Here is a 21,072-nt window from a genome sequence, read left to right on the forward strand (position 1 = left end):
CAGCATCTTACCAAATTTGTAGCTTTTTCGTTGTATGAGTTTCTCAAATTGATGAATATTAGAAAACAAATCTTAGGTCTTATTGCTCATTGATCCACATACAAGCATCCTTATTTATGAAGTCTACAGGGTAAATGTAATGCGACTTGCAGGCATCGTTGACGTCCCGGGGAGTCTGCCCAATGTTTTAAAAGGGCAATCATTTAAAAGTCAAACACAACCTGGTAACCTTGTCGATGCCTGCAAGTCACAGGCTAATACATTTAGCTTTAGAGCTTTTAGGTATGGGCCTGGATTGTTGTTGGCATGTTGAAAAGCGAATATATTTGGGCCTAGTGATCGGCAAACATAGAGGTCTTACCCGCTTCCTGCAACCGGTTAGAAGACAGTGGGGAGTTAATGTTAGCTCTTTTTATCTTCCAATACTTTTTCTTTCACTGACTTGATCTTTATTTCTTTTGATCCAACGTCTTCCGTCTGCTTGGCGCCTTCATCTCTGGAGTCTTCTTCAGTTACACCTGGAAACTTCTGTCTTCCTGACACTTCCTCTTCACTTGCGTGTAGTGTCTCATCTGTCTCGAACACGTTGCCACTTCTCTTCTTCCAGGAGATATCGTCAGCACAGCATCTCTTCTTTTTTTCCCCAGGGCAGAGCCTAAGTTCTTCTTGGAGACCCCCAGTGATGATTCTGCGCATCATGTATTTGCACTGGTAGATGTGTAAGCCTTACGGTCAGAGCAAAGCACAATTTGGCATTCTGACTGACCCACTGATTACACTGCTATTTGTGTGCAGGGAGGCAGTAGCTCATCATGGATCATTCTTTTGCTTGCAACAATTTTCTGAACAAGCCACTGTAGTGCATTATATGATATCCACATGCAGGGCCTGATTATAGGTTCCAGATGCCCTAAGCTAATTTACTTGTAGCGGCCTAGCAGCTAAACACAGAGCACATATACATGCTCAGAAAATCACCATTCACACTGTACATGTGCAGGTAACAAAGGTTATACAACTGTTATGTTTGTTAGTCACTCAACACCGCGTAGGGACGGGTGAATAACCATCAAGCTTATTCAATTAAGCTCTGTAATGAATTAGGTCTTCATTTTATAGTCCGACTGCCACCTGCATGGTGCCCCCCAAGTCCTGGAGCCCTAGGCTGCATCATAAATAACCTAATGATTGATCAGGCCCTGTCCATATGTTCCATACCTCCCAACATTGGAGATCAGCATCTCGAGAGATGGGGATTAACCACGTCACATGCTGTCTGGGCCTGAAAATCATTAGCCTGATCCTTGTCTAGTGCTGATCACCCTCCTGTAAACCTTTAACTGATGCATGCAGCAGTGGTGGGTAAAGTAATGTACCTTTCTAACTGCCCTGCAATTAGGACAGTGTAATTGTAACATGACATAGTCCTCAAATAGGGACTGGCCAGTTCAAATTGGGGCCAGTAGGGAGGTATGCGTGTGCCATTAAGCATTTATTGATGATATCTGGAAAGCATGCACATAAATGCTGTAGGCATCGGCATAATTTAAGCTTGGTTCTTGCCTGCTCACACATACGCTGCACAAACAAGAATTAATAGAAAACTATGGGGTTCAATTAGAAATTATGTGCCGCCTATCCACACAAAACGTTTGTTTGCACATATATAGTATGGTAATCTAAACATCACTATTTTTCCAGCACGCATCTATATGGGGTGAGGAAATACTAGCGATTGTCACACATGGTATGAGGTATCACATCACTGCCATCTGTGCTCTCTCTGGTCGTTTCTGGCATCCCTGCTCTGGCACTGCTGCATGGGGGCTTGGCATTTACCCTTCTGCCAGTTTCAGGGCATGACTATCTTGGATTTTGCCACATGACTACATCTGTTAACCAAATTCCAGCAGCCGCGCTCACATGACCTGCTCGTCCAATAGGTGCTTGGAACGCACTATACAAACCACCTCCTGTGTCCATCTCATTGTTAGAATAACACTCTTCTCCCTGAGAATAGTCTGCTGGCGGCAGTGATTTCAAGCTCTGTTCCAGTTTCTGTATCTGCTACTAGGGGCACTGCTGGAAGGGGGTGGGGACTACTACTAGGGGCACTGCTGGAAGGGGAGGACTACTACTAGGGGCACTGCTGGATGGGGGGGACTACTACTACTAGGGGCACTGCTGGAAGGGGGGATGACTGGGGGCACTGCTGGAAGGGGGGGACTACTACTACTAGGGGCACTGCTGGAAGGGATGGACTACTACTACTAGGGGCACTGCTGGAAAGGGGGGACTACTACTACTTGGGGCACTGTTGGAGGGGGTACTACTACTAGGGGCACTGTTAGGGGGGACTACTACCAGGGGCACTGCTGGGGAGGGACTACTACTAGGGGCACTGCTGGATGGCGGGGACTACTACTACTAGGGGCGCTGCTGAAGGAGGGACCACTACTAGGGGCACTGTTAGGGGAGGACTACTACCAGGGGCACTGCTGGGGAGGGACTACCACTAGGGGCACTGCTGGGGGGGACTATATATATATACATATACATATACACACATATTGTATATACATACACACATATATATATATATATATAGTGTGCGTATATATATGTGTGTGTGTGTATATACATATATATGTATGTGTATATGTGTGTGTGTGTTTGTATACACATATATATGTGTGTATATAATTATATATATATATACACACACACTATATATATATATATTAGGGATGTGCAGGCTCGGATAGGTTCGAGTTTGCACGTGGAGTTCGGATTTTTCCCTCCAAAAAAACGGAACTCAGAACGAGGCAAAACGTCATCTTACATGGATGAACATCATCATTCCTGGACAAAAGACCAGGAATGATGATGTTTGTCCATGTAAGATGACGTTTTGCCTCGTTCTGAGTTCTGTTTTTTTTGAGGGAAAAATCTGAACTCCACGTGCAAACTCGAACCTATCCGAGCCTGCACATCCCTAATATATATATATAATTTATTAACAGTTTCTTATATAGCGCAGCATATTCCGTTGCGCTTTACAATTGTAAGCATTAATAGAACAAAACTGGGTAATAACAGACAGATATATAGGTAGGAAGGCCCTGCTCGCAAGCTTACAATCTATAGGGAAATAGGCATTGATACATAGGATAGGTGCTATATATTGCATTTTGGTCCAGCCAGAATGCACAGTTTCTTGGTTGGCTGCATGTTCCAGACACACAGGAATGTCGACCAAATGTCATGAGGATGTGAGAGAAAGACATTGGGCTCTATTTATTAACATTATTTTTACAAAAATAAAGTGAAAAAGGGTGTTTTCACACCCTTTTCACATTATTTTAGTTTCACCTGTAGTTATTAAAGGGCAATTGGAGTAGAATTAGTAAAATTCTACTCCAACCCCCAGTATCACTTATTTTTAGTAAAGCAGATCGCATTTCCCATAATTGTAATGGGAAATGTGATCCGACCATAGTTACTAAAAATAAATTGTAAAAAAATACCGGGGGAAGCCCTGTGATAATAACGCCACCTGGAGGTGGCGTTATCCAGGGTCACCCCCGGTTACCGGGCTCCCACTCTGCTCTAACGGGGAGAGCAGAGGCGGGAGCCGGTACCAGTAATCAGCTGTGTGGTCTAAGCAGATGCAAGCTGATTGCTGTAAAAAAAGAAAAAAAAAATTAAACATTTTTTTTTTTACTTACCTGAATCCAGGGACCGGTGATCGGGCCTCCGGTGATGGCTCCTCTCCGGTCAGCTGGTCTCCCATAGTACACTGGGGCCCGGTCATCAGGTGTTCGGGCCCCAGTGCAGTATGGGAGATCACCTGATCAGGAAGCCCGGAGAAGATCACCATCCGCGATCGCGGGGGCGGGGCTTAGTGCCAGGGGCGGGGCTTAGCGTTGGTGGGGGGTAGTAGCGGTGGTCGGTCGGCGCATGCGCGGCCTCTTAGTCGCGGTATTTTTTCCGAAACTACCGCGACTAGAGTGCGGATGGGATCCGCAGGGACAGAGCTTTATCGCAAGCTCTGTCCCTGCAAGGGATTTATAGTAAATCCCTGTGATATTGCCTGAATTCGCAATGCGAATTCACTCGGTAATATCACACTACAATCCGCATTCAATATGCGGATTGTAGTAAATAGAGCCCAATGTGTGAGATTGTGTGTGGACTGTAAAAGGGGATGTAATTAGATATGGAAGCTATTAAGGTTATGTGGGAGGTTCTGGAATCTGATAAGCTTGCCTGAAGAGGTGAGTTTTCAGGGAACGCTTGAAGGATTGGAGAGTAGAGGAAAGTCTTATTGTGCGAGGTAGTTCATTCCATAGAGTGGGTACAGCGCAAAGAAAGTCCTGTAACCGTGAATGGGAGCAAGTAATGCATGAGAGACGCAGATCTTGTGCTGAGCGGAGAGGTCGGGTTGGGAGATATTTTGAGATGAGTGAAGAGATGTATGTTGGTGTGGTTTGGTTAATATATATATATATATATATATATATATATATACACACATACATACATTCAGCCCGACACACTGGATACATTTACTGGTAATTTCGAGGGTGCCCTCCTAGCATAATAAACAAATTCCTATACCGAGCTGAACAGCCCCTCAGGAAAAAAACAGTTGGCACTCCTCAGTAGTTGTAACTTGTAACAAAGTGATATTTTGTCACAAATCACATAGGTTCTGTTGATGTTTCAAGACCCATTGGTTTTTTCATCATGACATGTCCTGATGAAAAGACAGATGGGTCTTAAAACATCGACAGCACCTACTGAGCAGGGCCACCTGTTTGTTTCCTGAGGGGCTGTTCAGCTCGGTATGGGAAGTTGTCAGGGGGCACCAGTCAAAATTTTGCCTAGGGCACCAAATGGGCTAGGGCAGGCTCTGCAGACTCAGGGCCTGATTCAGCAAGGATCGCACGCTAGCAGACGCACGCACCTAGCCGCTGCTAATAAATGCATATGCACGGAGACCGCAGGACAAGAAGGAGACACCCAGCAAAACATAATTCCACCCACCTATGCCATGATTGACAGCACACACATTGGGAACATCGAGTGCCATTGAAGCTGCATGTAAGATAAGGGCAGACCTGACCCTGCTGCAGGACCTGAGAGAATCCTGCACGTAGAGAGGAGCACGGCTGCGTGCGGCTCCTCTGAGATTAATTTATGTACACCCCTGTAATGGCGTGCGAACAGGTACGCCTGCGTTCGGCCGACCACCCCCTGTCTCCACCCACCAACAGCACTTCCTGTTAATCAACATCGAAGGTCTATGTGGGCTCCCTGCGTACTCTGAGAGTACCATACCGTACTCAGTATCCTGTTCACGCAAACGCAATGTGATGCATACGCATGCGCAGGTCACAAACATCGGTTCGCACTGTGCGTTCTCTCACTTGCATTGCTTGCTGAATCAGGCCCTCAGTCTTCAGTGTTCTGCATTCAAGTGCATACTGTGTCAGACTCAATCCCCAGCTACCTGCATATGGGTGCATCTCGCATCCATTCAGTCCGCATTCATCTACCATCTGGGGTGTTCTGCACTTTGCACCAATTCCAGCAGCTTTGCCACTACAGGCTGGTGCATTCATCTACATCCTACTCTCAGTACGGGAAGCAGTCGGGAAGCCGATGGAAGAAATCCCGACCGCCGGCTTCCCGACTGTCTAATCCCGGCAAGGTACTGACAGGCATCAAAACCCCGCCGCCTGTCATTAGACCTACGCTGGGAGACCGACACCCGGCTTACCGATCGAAGGTAAGCCGGGCATGGACAGCCGCGGGGGGGTGGGTTAGGTTAGGGGCTCCCAAGGGTGGATTTAGGGTTAGGCAGCCCCCGGGAGGTTAAGGTTAAGCTAGGGGAAGGGAGAGTTAGGTTTAGGCAGTTAGAGGGGGGTTAGGCACTTGGGAGATGTTAGGGTTAGGCACCCCTAAAGGTGGGTTAGGGTTAGGGGGTAAAAAAAGGTCAGCAATACTTACCTTTAGTAGCTTCGGGATTTTCACCCCTGACGGGCTTCCGCTGTCAGGATTTGAACCGCCGGCCTTGTGCAATACTCCAGTATCATCTACTGCAGGCTGACACCGGTACTACAGGCGCTGTGGTCACATCCACACAAGTCCTGATCCGAATCTACAAAAGCCCAATGACATGACAGCAATGTTGCTGGCAGCGATGTGGCAAGTACTGGAAACTTTGGTGCTGTGCTGTGACCAGAAGATAATACTACAGCTTGCATGAACGGCAGAGCTGTATAGGCACCAGGTCTGATGACTTCATGATTATTACAGCACTTTGATCAAGCATACGTCCTTACTTTTTGTACTTACCCTCTGGGATGTACTAGTGGAGGGGGTTAATTAATTTACGTAATTGTAGATAGGGGATTGGGGCTATGATGGCGTAATTTGCAGTGAATTGCGTCATCAAGCCCCCACTCTGGCCACTGGGGAAGTAGACATGTTTTGCGAAGGTGGCCTACCTCTACCACGAGTATGGGAGAACTCCCCGAAATTTGGGAAACTTGCGATCAAGCTGTGAGAGTAAGCCACTGTGTGCTCATGTCACATTGTTGAATGTGGCGTGAGCAATCTTTTGCCAAGTCTTGAATGCAATTTTGAAATTTATATTTTGGGTATCGATAATAAAACTAGGCTATGTCGTTTATTTATAAGCTACACAACCAAATGAAAGGAGTGATGTAAGAGGTCAAATATGATGTCATTTGTACTTGACATTTGATCCTAACTGCAAATAAATGTTTTAAGTAACATTGTCCTGTTAAAGCTGTCATTTCAAATCAGTTAGCTGTACAGTGTGTAATCGTCTGTGTGAGGAAATAGTGAGTGTATCGTATTCTTATTTTTTTTTACCAAATGTACCGTCTTTTACATCTGCACTCAGCCATGCAGCTCTAATGCCCTGCACTCTGAAAGCAGTTAGATAAGTCTACAGAGTCAGAACAAACAAGGATATGTTCCTTTGGATATGCACACAAGCACTAAATTTACAAAAGTGACCTGCGCCATTGCCTGGGATGATTGACAGTTATTACAGATGTCACAAAGCAAAAAAGCATGAAACTGTGAGCATGATTTTCTTGTGTTTTACACTGACCAGAGAGATCTGTACTTCTCATTTCAACAACAGAGGTGTTATGGAATGGGGATCATTGATCATTGATCCTTGCATAATTTTCAGAGCAGGTTACTTATATCATATTCTGGAAAGTGGTAAGAGAACAATCAGACAAAGGGGTTTATTCTGAATTGGGAACAAAGCAAAAAAGAGGAAGTATAGTAACTGCATCTTGGTAAAACCATGCTGCACTGCAGGTGGGCAGATGTAAAATGTGTAGAGATTGAGATTTGGGAGAGGTGAGTCCAAATTATCTGTATTGCATTTTAAAGATAAAGCTGTCCAGCATTTACAAGCTACATGCAAAAGCAGCCAGTATTTACACTGCATGCAAACATAGTCAATGTATTTGCTCCACTTGCAGTGCAATAACTTTTCTCCAGGTGTAAAGGTACTTAACAAATTATCAATTTATTACAATGTACTTTTTGCTGAAAAAACAAACAAAAACAAAACAAGTATACTCTGCAAGGGCGAGTGAGATCACTCTGGATCAGTGGTTCTCAAATTCGGTCCTCAGGACCCCACATAGGTCACATTTTCCAGGTCACCCAGCAGGTGCACAGGTGAGTTCATTACTTTGACTGAAACATTTTAAAATATCCACAGGTGGTGCTAAATATTTCACTTGTGAATCTGTGAGACCTGGAAAACATGCACTGTTTGGGGCAGGGGCGTTTCTAGAGAGGAGGGGGCCCGTGTGAAGTCTCCGCCACGGGCCCCCTCCTCTCTGTCCATCGGCCGGCAGCGCACTGAGCTGTGCGCGGACAGCGCCAGAGTTATAGACTCTGGGCACTAGAGTGCGCCCAGAGTCTATAGAGTATGCGCAGGTCACCGAGAAAATGGCCGCGGCTGCCATTTTCGCTGTTCTGCGCATGCGTTTTTACATCGCCGAACCCCCATGCTGAAGTGGGACTCCGGAGAGGTAAGTAATACTATGGGTGCAGGGTGTGCGGTGCGGGGACCCCCTGGACCCAGGGGGCACCCTGCACCCATTATAGATAAGCCCCTAGTTTGGGGTCCAGAGGACAGAGTTTGCGAACCTGTGCTCTTGATTATATTGTTAGCATAAACTATCTGGGATGGGATAGGAAGCCTTATTACAGTTTGTCAAACATAGGGTTAAAGCAAGTGCATTGTATCAAGTAATTAAATTCAGTGCTGGTATGAGAAATAAGGACAATCCCCTTTGTAGATTGGCTCTGCAAGATATGCGACTCCTCATACTTATTTTCTTTATTTGAGAGACAGTCATTCTCTGCCATCTTTATCTGACAGATGTTTGTCAGCTTCATCACCAATAGATGCAAGTGTGGCAAGATACTGTATTACCGCATTTGTATTTCTTCTTTATTTATATTGCAGGATAAAGTGTAATCAATAGCATATGATTTTTTATTATACTTCAGAGTGCCAGTAGCCAGAAATATACCTCTTGGGTTTCATGATTTACCTGTCTATTTTGATTCATGCTGTAAAGCTAAAAGTACTACAGACATTTTCATGACTAGTCCTAGTGGCACGCTCGCCTATTCTCTTGTGTTGTCTGGGGGCACTTCCTGTGATAGCGAGACAACAACCCTCTCGCATTGCGTCCACTTCTGCAGTAAAGGGGCCATGATGACGACATTGATTGTTAGAGGCGCGCTCTTCTTACAGTATGCTGCCACCAGACACTAGGACCCGGAGCAGACTGCCGGAGGTGCGACCTCTGCCATGCGCTACTGAACAGGCCGGGCACCCAGCCACATCTTATGTCTAGCTCCATCCGGCATATAGCACCTAACAGTCCAGGGTTTAAGGATATCCATGCTTGTGCACAAATTACATAATCCTAGACTTACCATAATATCCCTTCAAACTGGGGGGGAGGGGGGTCTATTCATGAAGAACATGAAGTGGCTACTGAAAAATATCACTATATATCTCATCACATTGATGTGATGTTTAGTAGCCATTCATGTACACTTACCTCTCTGGCATGTGCATGCGGTGTCCGGCCCCTCTGCGATCCCTGGACACAGTGAGGATACATACAGTGGCGGGCTGGGCCGGGGGGCAGGGTGCCATGTGCCCCGCGTGCCGCAGCGTCATGCGGGCCGCGGGCTGCGGGCAGTCTGTGTCACTGTGACACAGACTGCACCGCGTGTGTAGCGCTGACCGGACGGAGTTCGGTCAGCGCTACACAAGTGACAAACACACAGCCGCCGGCTCCAGCAGTTGTGTGTTTGCTTTGATCAGCAGCCAATGAGAGTCTGTCAGACTCTCATTAGCTGCTGCTGCGCCCACTGCAGGAGCCGCTCCATCTTCCGGCTCCCGCAGTGGGCAATGGGAGAGGCGTCATAATGTCATATGACGTCTCTCTCATAAAGCAGAGCGGCCCTGCCCGGGAAGGACAGACGGAGGAGCGGATGGCGACGGCGGGAGCGGGGATTCAGGTAAGTGTTTTTTTGTTTTTTTTACTATGTGTGTCTACTGGGGGGGGGGGAGGCTGGCACTACAAGGGGAGACCACTACTGGGGGCACCACAAGGGGGAAACCACTACTGGAGGCACTGTAAGGGGGGGACTACTACTAATGGGGGCAATACAAGGGGGGGACTACTACTACTGGGGGCACTACAAGGGGGGGGACTACTGGGGGCACTACAAAGCGGGAACCAATACTGGGGGCACTACAAGAGGGAGGGACTACTACTGGGGGCACTACAAAGGGGGAACCACTACTGGGGGCACTACAAGAGGGAGGGACTACTACTGGGGGCACTACAAGAAGGAGACCACTACCGGGGGCACTACAGGGGGGGGCACTACAAGGGGGACCACTACTGAGGATTATAACTGGAGGCACTTCAAGGGGGGGAGTACAACTGGGGGGACTACTACTGGGGGCACTACAAGGGGGGACTACTACTACAAGGGGGGGACTACTACTACTATGGGCACTGCAAGGGGAGGGGACAACTACTAGGGGCACTGCATAGGGGGGAGGGGACTACTACTAGGGGCACTACATAGGGGGGAGGGGACTACCACTGGGGGTACTGCATCGAGGGACCACTGCTAGGGGCTCTATAAAAAGGGCAATACTGGGGGTACTGCATAGGGGGGAGATTACAACTGGGGCCACTATTTAAGGGGCACTGCATAAGGGTTACCACTATTGGGGGCACTGCATGGGTGTGGACTGCTACTGGGGCACTATATAAGGAGCACTGCATAGGGGGTACCACTACTGGGGGCACTATATAAGGGGCTTACTACTGGGGGCACAAGGGTCACTGCACAGGGGGGACCACTACTGGGGGTACTGCATAGGGGGGATCACTACTGGGGGCACTACTGGAGGCCTGCATAAAGGGGGTCCTCTCCTGGGGCACAAGGGGGCACTGCATATGGGCACCACTACGGGGCTGTCCCTAATCTTTATTTTTACTTTACATTAATCCCATATGGCCAGCCTCCTCCCTGGAACACTTGAGGGGGGGGAGGGCGCCGTAGCACGCAAGTTCTTCGGGCACCCTGGCTACACGCTACTCCTCTGCCAGGGCCGCCTGCATGCATTTGCCCCCCAGGCTAAAAGTTGCCAGCCAGCCCCTGGATACATACATACAGGGGCGGATAGGGCCACCGGAACAGCGGGACATTTCCTGCTGGGCCGGGCCCCGTGCTCCCCTCAGTGGCCACGCGGCAGCCAGGGCAGTGAGAGGCCGGCCAGGCCAGGCTTCACACTCATATCGGGGACTGGAGCCAGCCTGTCCGACATTGCTACACACTGGCTGGCCCCTCCCCAGGGGTCACCAGCCTACCTATCACCGGGCTCAGTGGGCTGCACGGATCGGCCCTCCTCTTCCTGCTCCTCGATAGAGTCACTGCATGTGCCTCCTCTGCGTCCCCTCCTCACCACACTGACTGTCCTGGCTCCCTGCTCTTTTCACAGGACAGGAGGACAAGGTAGGAAGAAACTGCTTGTACCTGCATTTGGGGGACAGTGTAATTGCTGGAGGTCATGGGGCTTTAACATGCAAACACTCAAAGCACCCATGTGTTACTTGCCTTACAGAACCATTAGAAATAAATAATAAAAAAAACCCAGCTAATCACATTTAAAGTTTTTAAACATGTATATGTAAAAGTTTCCATACCATAACTTGAGATGTCTGACTTTACATTCACATTTTATGTGCAGTATAATGTACTATTCACATCCATTGCCTGTAAAAGATGGTTAAAAAACTGCACTCAGTGGACCTAATTCACCAGAGAACTCAATGCCAATATTTACGCAGAACGAGCATTTGTTTACTATTGCGCAGTCACAGTGATTGCAGTGCGATTACATTCGCACAGAGGATCTATTCACGTCAAGTGAGTGACAGGTCAGCATTTGGGGGAGGTAATGGGGGGGGGGTTGTCCAAAAAATTCAGGTGTGTCTGAATGTTTGAATGCCGTTTCATGGGCGTGCATAAATTAGCCCTTGCAATTGCATTCAGAGTATGAGGCCTCTGTGCGTGTCAGGAAAGGTGCAGTGTTTGCAGATGGTCAGACATGACTTACATGCTGCGTGACTGCCCGATGTACGGCGATGGTACTGATGTGTACATAGTTGTACGTCGTTGTAGGTATATGAGAAGGCAGCAATGGGCATCCCTGTGCTTGGCTGTGCTTTGAAGGGCATTTGCATATTTTAGCAACTGCGATCCGTGAGAGAATGCAGCTGTGATTGCATTCCAGTCCTCTAGTGAATTAAGGGCCTGATTCAGAGCCGGACGCAATTAGCGCTCGCTCGTACAGAAAATAGGGGTGGCTATTCCAATGAACTGTTCGCTCTTTGCGGTCTGTTCACGCCTCTAGGTCTGAACGAAAGAACAAAACTTGCGGTCGTTTTTCGGGAAACTACGCCCCCTGGCCGCTCGCATCCTACGTCATGTCCGCTATTTATTAGATTAATCGAGTACATCGACCAGGGTATGAGCTGCTCGCTATTCTTGTGGTTGGTTTTTGCTACCACTATCTTGCGAGCAGTTCTGGCTATAAAATAACCCAGTGACGTGGTCAATGACGCTGCTGTATTAATTATGCACACCCATAAAACGCCCGTTTTGACCTATAAGCACGCCTGCGATCGGATCTCCACTCCCCGTTTTCAAGCACCTTCCCCTGTTACCACCCACATACGCCTCTTTCTGTCATTCAAATTATCAGGCATTCGCTATTTAGCGAGCACATGAATTTCGACCGCACTGACTGGTTCGCGCATGAGTATAACGATCCGTACGCATGCGCAGTTGGGGAAACATCGCTCGGAGCAAACGAGCGGCCGCTTACGAGCGGCTCTGAATCAGGCCCTAAGCCTAGTATTCTTCAATGGGAAAACTGACAGGGAGTTTGATAGTTCTGTTATATAATTTACTTTGTACTCTAGGTTTGGTGACCCCTTAAGTAGCATTCACAAACACAATAAGAAAACAACAATTACTTTCAATTAGGTCGGGTACGGGATCCCGACGGTCACAATACCAAAACCAGCATCCCGACAGTCAGAATCCCAACCCAGCTAGGTAAGAACCCCAACCCTCCCCCTCTGCAGTCTAACCCTCCCCCTAGTGCCTAACCCCTAGTCCTAACCCTCCCCCTAACTATAATACTTACCGTCAGGATTCTGGTGCTTGGATTTTGACTGCTGCGCCCCTTTTCGTGCAACGCCAGGATGTCATGCGTTGCACACTTACAGGGGTATTCAATATGGGTGCGATAACATCGTTTTTGCGTTAATATCGCAATTATGACGTCATTATCACTTTTACTTTTTACTTTTTTTTACTTTTTTTTTTACTTTTTTTTAACTTTTTTTTTTACTTTACTTTTTACTTTTTTTACTATCAGGTTTTACTTTTACACCCTATTCAATTTCAAAGACTTATCGCAGTTTTGACAAGTCTTTGATAAAAAACGGTGATAACTTTTCACAATTGAATAGGTGTCGAAAAAAAGTGCAGAATTGGGGTTTAGGGGTGCAGGCTTCAAAAAAAATAGCCTGCACCCCTGAGAATGACATTTAAAAAAGAACTGTGTCAAAAAAAGTTTTAAAAAAAAAATAGGGACACCCCAAAAAATTAATTTAAAAATTGGGGTGCAAAAAAAAAAAATGGGAAAAAATTGTAAAACAATAGGGAAATAGGTTCAGGGCTATTCTGCAAGTATGCGGCAGATGTATTCTAGAATAGAATTATAGCGGCAGGTGCACAAATGCAGAATTTTAAAAAACTGACTTTAGGGACACCAAAATATGCTAGTACCCATTTTCATGTACCCCAAATTTGATGGGACCACTTAAAAAAACTAAAAAAATAACCTAAGTGCTCTTCTGCATCACTTCTTCAATGTCGGGAAAAAAACACCTGCTGCGGCTATTTAAATCCCCGACTTTCAATTAAAGGCTAAAACGGGGGTACCCATAGTGTTCCCCCATGTTTTTACAACTTTAGGGGGGTCTTACAATTATTTTAAGGAAAAATTCGTAACTTTACACAAATCCAACTTCGGAGTTTCCTGTTTTCGTTAATTTTATATTGAATACGGGGATAAGCGTGAGCGCGCACCAGACTTTAACGCAGGAAAAAACTCCGATATGAAACATTAACTTCGACAGTGAAGTTAACGTTTCATATTGAATACCCCTCTTAGTGGGCTTGGCCGGCACAGGCTGATCTCACCACCTCTACAGACCCCGCCCCCTCAACTAACCCCACCTCAATTAGGGCTGCTTCCAGAAATTTCCCGGGCTGGTTTTGCATCCCAATCCACCCCTGCATACATATTGGGTGCCCGATATGTCTATATTCTCACAGCGCATGCGCCCGCCTTTGAGAGCAGCAGCTCAGGTCAAACCTATTTAAATGGATGCTGTGTAATAGGGGGCGGAGCCAGCACCAGGTGCCGGGCTCACAGCAGGGACGTATGCATATTTCCTGCTCTGTTGGTTTCTCTGTACAGATTACGCCATCCTCAGATGGCGAATCTGCACGCAGCAGAGGAACAGATTGAACTGCACTCACCATACAAAAGTATGATGATGCGATTCATACATGAAGCAGGGGTGCCGCTGGAGAAGGAATACCCTTCTCCACGGTAACCCCCTGTATGAATTGCCGAAAGCAGTGAAAAGCACTGTTTTTGGCTAGATAGGGCTCTTCACTGCTCTATGAGTATGAATAGACTTCTGGGAAACTCATGAATTACACAGGTTCTGTGACTGACTGACTTCAAGCATGCATTTCACCTGGTCTGAATCAGCCACAGAACTTGTGTAATTCACGAGTGTCCCAGTTTAAGGGAAACAGTTTATATGCTGGCACTTAGAATACCGGCGCTGGCATTCCGAAGGTAAGTAGCGGGGTTAGGCATTAGGGGGAGGTATCCTAACCCTGTCAGGATTCTGACCGCTGTGATCCCAAGTGCCAGCATCCTATACCCAACCCGTTTGGGATAAAATGGTAAACCTATATAATCCAGTTTTTCCCAGCTCCACTTCTTATGGCTCCCTAACAGTGCTTGTTTTCCATGGAATCGGTTCAAATCCCGACAGCGGCAGTCCGACAAGGATGAAAATCCCGATCGTCCCTAGGTAAGAATTCACTAACCCAGTGATTCCCAACCACGGTCCTCAAGGCACACTAACAATCCTGGTTTTAGTGATATCCATGCTTAAGCACAGATGCTTAAATCAAAATAACTGAGGTACTAATTAAGTCACCTGTGCCCAGCTATGGCTATCTTTAAAACCTGGACTGTTAGTGTGCCTTGAGGACCGTGGTTGGGAACCCCTGCACTAACCTATTCTACCCCCTAACCCTCTCTTAGGGGTGCCTATCCCTAACCTTTCCCCCCAGTGCCTAATCCTAACCCCCCCCTCTAAGTGCCTAAACCTAACCCCCCCTTCCCCGACACCTAAACCTAAGTCCCCCAGGGGGGTTCCTAACCATAACCCTCCCTCCCCCTAGCCTAACCCTAACCTCCCGGGGGGGTTGCCTAACCCTACACCCCGGGAGCCCTAAACCTAAACCTCCCGCCTGCGGCTGTCCGAGCTCGGCATCACTTTGATCGGGGTGCCGGGCGCTGGTCTCCCGGCATCGGTAAAATGACAGGCGTCTAGATTGGACGCCTGTCATTTAACCCTCGCCTGGATTAAGCAGTCGGGAAGCCGGCTGTCGGGATTAGGTCAGCCGACTTCCCGACTGCATACCGTTTTCCATATCACCTAGTTGGTGTACAGGTGTATTCATTACTAGCTGACACATTTTAAAAGATCCACAGGTGATACTAATTATGGGGTCTATTTACTAAGCAGTGTTAGGAGACAGAGGGAAAAGTGATAAGGTGCCAGCCAATCAGCTCCCAACTGCCAACAACAGGATGTGTTTGAAAAATGACAGTTGGGAGCTGATTGGCTGGCACCTTATCACTTTTCACTCTGTCTCCTAACACTCCTTAGTAAATAGACACCTCAGACATGTATAGTCTGCTTTAGTCTCTTCTCCCATTCCTCTCTTGGGGGGTCTATTTACTAATGCTGGGCATACACTCTACAATTATCTGTCAAATCTGGTCTGTTTTCTAGTGTTTCAGAGCAAATTTCTATTGTTATTTGCTCCCATACATTACCAGATTTTCATTCCAACCAGACAGATATCTGACAGATAATTGCATAATGTGTGCTCAGCATTAGCAGTGTTAGGAGACAGAGTGAAAGTGATAAGGTGCCAGCCAATCCGCTCCCAACTGTCATTTTTCAAACACATCCTGTGACATGGCAGTTAGGAGCTGATTGGCTGGCACCTTATCACTTTTTACTCTCTCCTAACACAGCTTAGTAAATAGACCCGTTTCACTTGTGATACTAAAGAGATATGTAAAACATGCACTGTTAAGAGTTCCTGAGAGTTGGTAAACATGGTACACAAGCATGGATATCCTTAAAACCTGGACTGTTAAAGTGCCTTGAGTACTGAGTTTGGGAGCCACTGCTTTGCACTGATTTAGATTGCTAAACTGCTATTTTTGCAACAATATTTATTACAGCAGCCTTAATACTGTTTTTTTGATTAGGGACAGGCAGAGCAATCTTCATCTTCTTGGTGTACAGTATGTGAGTTGTAATGAGGGCGGGGATAGAACAACCTGTAGCCACTTATTAGAATAGCCACAGACAGCCCAGTATTTCAGCACAGGGCAGAGTGAGCTGGCTAAGTTTCTAGAAGGTTATCGTCTGCTTTTGTGAGTAAGGGTGTGGTTGTATGGGGCAAAGTTATTTGCAATCAGGAAGCCACATACACAGACTGAGGGAAAATGGATGTAGTATTGTTATTTACTAACATAGTAATGATATCTTACAAGAAAGTTGTGGTGCAAATATACATCTATGTGAAACTTATTTAATCCTGTGTAAATCAAGGATGGAGTTATTTTGTTCTTCCTTATCTGGGTTAATGTTGGGAGGTACTGTATGATCTTGTGTTCATTTGTGCCTGCACATAGTAGTTTTCATAATGCTGGATGGTATGAGGGGTGTGAGACCAGGGACAGCCCCACATATATAGAAGAAAATGCATTTTAACTTTAAATACCACTAAAAAAAAAAAGAGGTAATTTTCTCTAGCCACAAGTGTATCCAGACCATTGTCTTCATGTACAGTTTGAGTCTCCCATATCCAAATATTCCGAAATCTGGAATTATTTTGGCATGACTGAGATAATGAAACCTTTTGATGGTTCAATGTACACAAACTTTGTCTAAGGCAAAAAATTATTAAAAATACTGTATAAAATTACCTGCAGGCTGTGTGTGTAATGTGTATATAACACACAAATGTATTCTGTGTGTATATTTAGGTCCCATTACCAAAATATTTCATTATGATATGTAATTATTCCAAAATACGGAATATTCCGTTATCCAAAATACCCCTGGTCCCAAGCATTTTGGATATGGGAGACTCAACCTGTACTAGGCCTGGATTTTGTAGCCTGCTCTATCCTATGTGCAAATCAATTCAGGCATGGGCTAAAGGACAAAAGGCAAATACAAATTCAGGTTTTTATGTAGGGAAACCACAAAATGATGTACTGTAATGGCCAGTTCAGCTTTATTAATGAGTCATTTTGTTTGCCCATAAAGTAAGATTCAGGATTGTTGTGTCTATGTTCTGTTTATTATCCTGGTTCTTTTACAGAATGTGGTGATTTCTTGGCTCTTGATCTTGGAGGTGCCAACTTCCGTATCCTCAAGGTGAAGTTAGACGGCTCTCGGGGAGTAGAAATGGACAGCGAAGTATATGACATTCCTGAGGATGTAATGACTGGGACAGGAGAACAGGTACATTTTAAATAAAGCTTTAAGAAAGAAAAAAAAATAGCATTTTCACTGTGGGATTATAATGGTCTGCTCCTAGTTTTTCCAACATTCCTGTTTCAATTAAATGTGCTTGATTGTTTAATGTAAAAAAGGGTTGTCCTTTTAAATTCAGTGATTAGTAAACCCTTCTCTCATGCAGCCAATATTGGTAAATATATATTATACTTGCATAATTGGGGAGTGTGTGCGTATGTTAACATGCTTATTCCATTGTAACTAGGAGATGGCTGAAAATAATTCAAATGTAGAACTCTAACTTCACTGAGGACTTTCACAATCCTTTTCGAAGCCTATTTATTGTTTGCGCTTTTCACATCCAGCGTCCATATCAGTAGTGTTCTTATGCAGCAGCAGTACCCATGCAAATGATACCATGACTGTTTCAGAAGACCTTGCAGCAATTACCATTAGTGTGTTTGCTTTCTCTAACACATCAAATAAAATGTAAAATAGGCACACCATTGTTAAATCACTTTATGGTTCTAGGTTAGGCTTTTTGTTTTCTTCTTTTTTTTTTTTTTGCCATCTTGAATTAGTCTTATAATGTACAGGAATAATATACTAGCCCAAGTCCAACCACCCCAACCAATTTTTTTTTTTTTTTTTTTAAATTAAATGTACTGCATTAAATCAAGAGTCCTCTTTTGGAGCATTGGGCACACTGATCACCTTACATTAATTATTATAAGGCAAGTTTTCTCTCTTGGTGCCAGGGTTAGAGATAGGAACCAAAAGTTTCTACCCCAACTCCAAGTTTTTTTTTTTTTCTATGCGTTTTTTTTTTTTTTTTTCCGTTTTACTCCACAAAACCGTATGTCCCCCACCAGTGATCCGTACAGTTGGGGTGCAAGTACCTGCTCTTTGTTTTCTTTTTTGCTGCATATGAATCGTCGGGTTACAGATATTTATGGAGATGGCCCACTCTCTCCATTATAGTTGCCAGTACTTGAAAAAAGAATTTCCAGGTTAATGTCGTCTGATCGAAGTACATGTGCTTTGTACTAGAGCCCCCATTTATAACCTCTTCACTAAAGATTGTTCTAAACTCTTTCGTAACTGTATATATAAGGAATGTTGACTTGAACAGCATCTAACAGAAATATTACTATACAGTTGGTCAATTTTGTCAAATAGGGGCACTTTCACTGACTCATCCTGGAAACTGTGGCCAAATGTTATAAAAAGTTGGGATGGACAATTTAAAATGAAGAACCCCTTTAATACCCCTTTTACACCAAACAAATAACCCGGGTTATTGCCAGGTCGATCCGGGTTGAGGCTCTGTGTGAACGGCTCCAAAAAAAATAACCCGGGTTGATTTACCAGGCAATCTTACTCGGGTTGAGAGCAGGGTTGAAAACGGGTTGTTCCCGGGTCATGAGGCAGTGTGAACGGGTGCTACCCTGCTTATTTGACCCGGCTAGCTCTGATGCTGATTGGAGATTCTGGGGCACTGGCAGATGATGTAATTTGTCAGTGCCCTGCAGAGAGATGCACATGAAGCCATCGCTTGCCTGCCTAACCTCTTGCACCACAGCAGCCTGACCAGCAGCCACAAAAGCAGGCTGATACACAGCCTGCCACAGCCAGAAAAGCAGCCTGTAGCAATGCTGGAAACAGTCCCCACCCCTCTCTTTTGCTGCCTTTTGTGACCATCTTTGTCAGACCTTAAAGCAGACCATTTTTAATGACTTCTATAGAGAAAAGCAGGGATTACCCGGGTTCAGTGTAAACGGGGCAAACTCGGGAATAACCCGGGTCGAGTTGCAGTGTAAACGGGGTCTGAAGCCGAGTTCAACCCGGGATTGACCAGTGCTCAAATTCCAGGGTCGGACCCGGGATTTTGGTGTAAAAGGGGTATTATTCAGCTCACATTATTAAAGTTGAGTAACAAGTGGGGGGAAATTGGAAAGCCAGTATTGCTCTGTTTGGGAGGGATATTAATGCCTATAAACTTTTTCAATCACCTGGGATATTTAAAAATTATTTGGTAAGTAGAATTCTTACCAAATGTGTGTATCCTGGAGGACCGATGCTTAAGTAATGGAGTGCAAGCTTGTAACACTGTAGGACAGATTTTATAGAACTAGTTAAACTCTAAGGGATAGATTTACGAAGTGGCAGGTTTGACTTTGAACCCAAAATTTAAATCTGCAATATTAAATGCAAAACATGCCGGTTTTGCAGTTAATATTATTGTCATTTTAGGTCTCTGAGTCAAACCCTCCTGAGAATCGGTGGCTTGCAAAAGCTGCTTAGTAAGATCTCTCATCTCTTCCCCAACCATTCTTTTTACTGGAAGAGAAAACTAAACCTGAGGTTAGTCTTCATACACTTAGAAATGGTAAGCCTGGTTTGGTTAAGTGGCAAGATTACCCCTCTAGCCCAACTGTATATAAAAGAAGTGCTCGCATATCGTGTAAAATGTCAACACTACTACCAGAGGCGTCACTAGGGTTGGTTTCACCCGGTGCTGTAATGCACGGTGACACCCCCACCCCCCTCCTCCACCAAAACAAAAAAAATCGGGATCAAGGTGAGCAGCTTCGCAAACTCTTCCTCCTTACCAGTACAGCAGTCAAACTGTTCTCCACCCAGAATGCAGGGTGCACCAGGCGAGCATGATGACGTCACAGTATTCTCTGTAGCAGAGCTTACAGTGGTCCCAGAGACATGGTGGAACTTTCTCCCCCCCCTTCCTTGAAGATTTTTTTCAATAAAAGGACAGCGTGCGTCTAAGGTGCGCAGCCCACAATAGGGCGTGGTCTCGAGGGGCGTGGTCACACAATATTACACCACACATAGTGCCCCTGATTCACCTTACACCACATAGTAGTGTTCCTTATTCATGTTATGACCCACAGTAGTGCCCCTTTTACACAATGGCCACAGAAGTGCCCCTTTACACAAAAAAAACACCTTTAAAAATACAAACACAATACTTACCTTAAGTCCAGCCCGACCGCTCCTCTGATCTATGGGAGAGACATTATGAAGTCTCTCCCATTGTGCTCACTGTGGAAGCTGGAGCTCAGGAGTGAGCTCCGGCTGCCGCTGCGGGGAAGGTACTGGGCACCCGCTGGTAACAAAATACCACTGTGTGACCACCTCCAAATAGAGGGCAGAAGTGTGGCGGCAGGGGGTGCGGGCATGAGTGTGCAGATTTTGCTTGGACGGTGACACCCGGTGCAGCCCTCACCCCCTTGTGACGCCACTGACTACTAACTTCAAGTAGTGTATGTATGTGCTTAAATGGCTTTTGAGACCCCTGTAACTCTTGTATTCCAGTGACCGTTAGACTTTAGCTCACACTGTAGTCCATCTCTTGGTTGTCCTGTGCTGAGCACAGTGTCCTTGGCCAATGCTCTGGCAGCTAGCCAGCAGCATGAATCCTCCAACAAAGCAGTGCTGCAATTGCCCTAAACTGTAAGCTGTGCTGTTGAAAGAGCCAATATGGCATTTACTATAACTGTGAATACCACATTGG

At 45.8% G+C, this 21,072-nt stretch overlaps 1 protein-coding gene across 4 annotated transcripts in view; it reads left to right on the forward strand.

The window, feature by feature from the left end:
* Positions 1-21,072, forward strand: part of HK3 (hexokinase 3) — an 81,203-nt gene that overhangs the window by 27,390 nt on the left and 32,741 nt on the right. Inside the window, exons 1-2 of one of the 4 annotated variants that reach the window (XM_088465478.1) lie at positions 14,539-14,557; positions 17,404-17,546. In XM_088465478.1, the coding sequence (XP_088321604.1) occupies positions 17,490-17,546 (57 nt within the window). In that variant the 5' untranslated portion in view covers positions 14,539-14,557; positions 17,404-17,489. Of the gene's footprint in view, positions 1-14,538; positions 14,558-16,349; positions 16,448-16,577; positions 16,670-17,403; positions 17,547-21,072 lie in introns of those variants that run through there. The other 3 variants (XM_088465477.1, XM_088465476.1, XM_088465475.1) reach the window with 3 other exon arrangements.

The sequence above is a fragment of the Taudactylus pleione genome, unplaced genomic scaffold, assembly GCF_031769625.1.
Source record: "Taudactylus pleione unplaced genomic scaffold, aTauple2 ptg001990l, whole genome shotgun sequence".
Taxonomy (NCBI): Eukaryota; Metazoa; Chordata; class Amphibia; order Anura; family Myobatrachidae; genus Taudactylus; species Taudactylus pleione.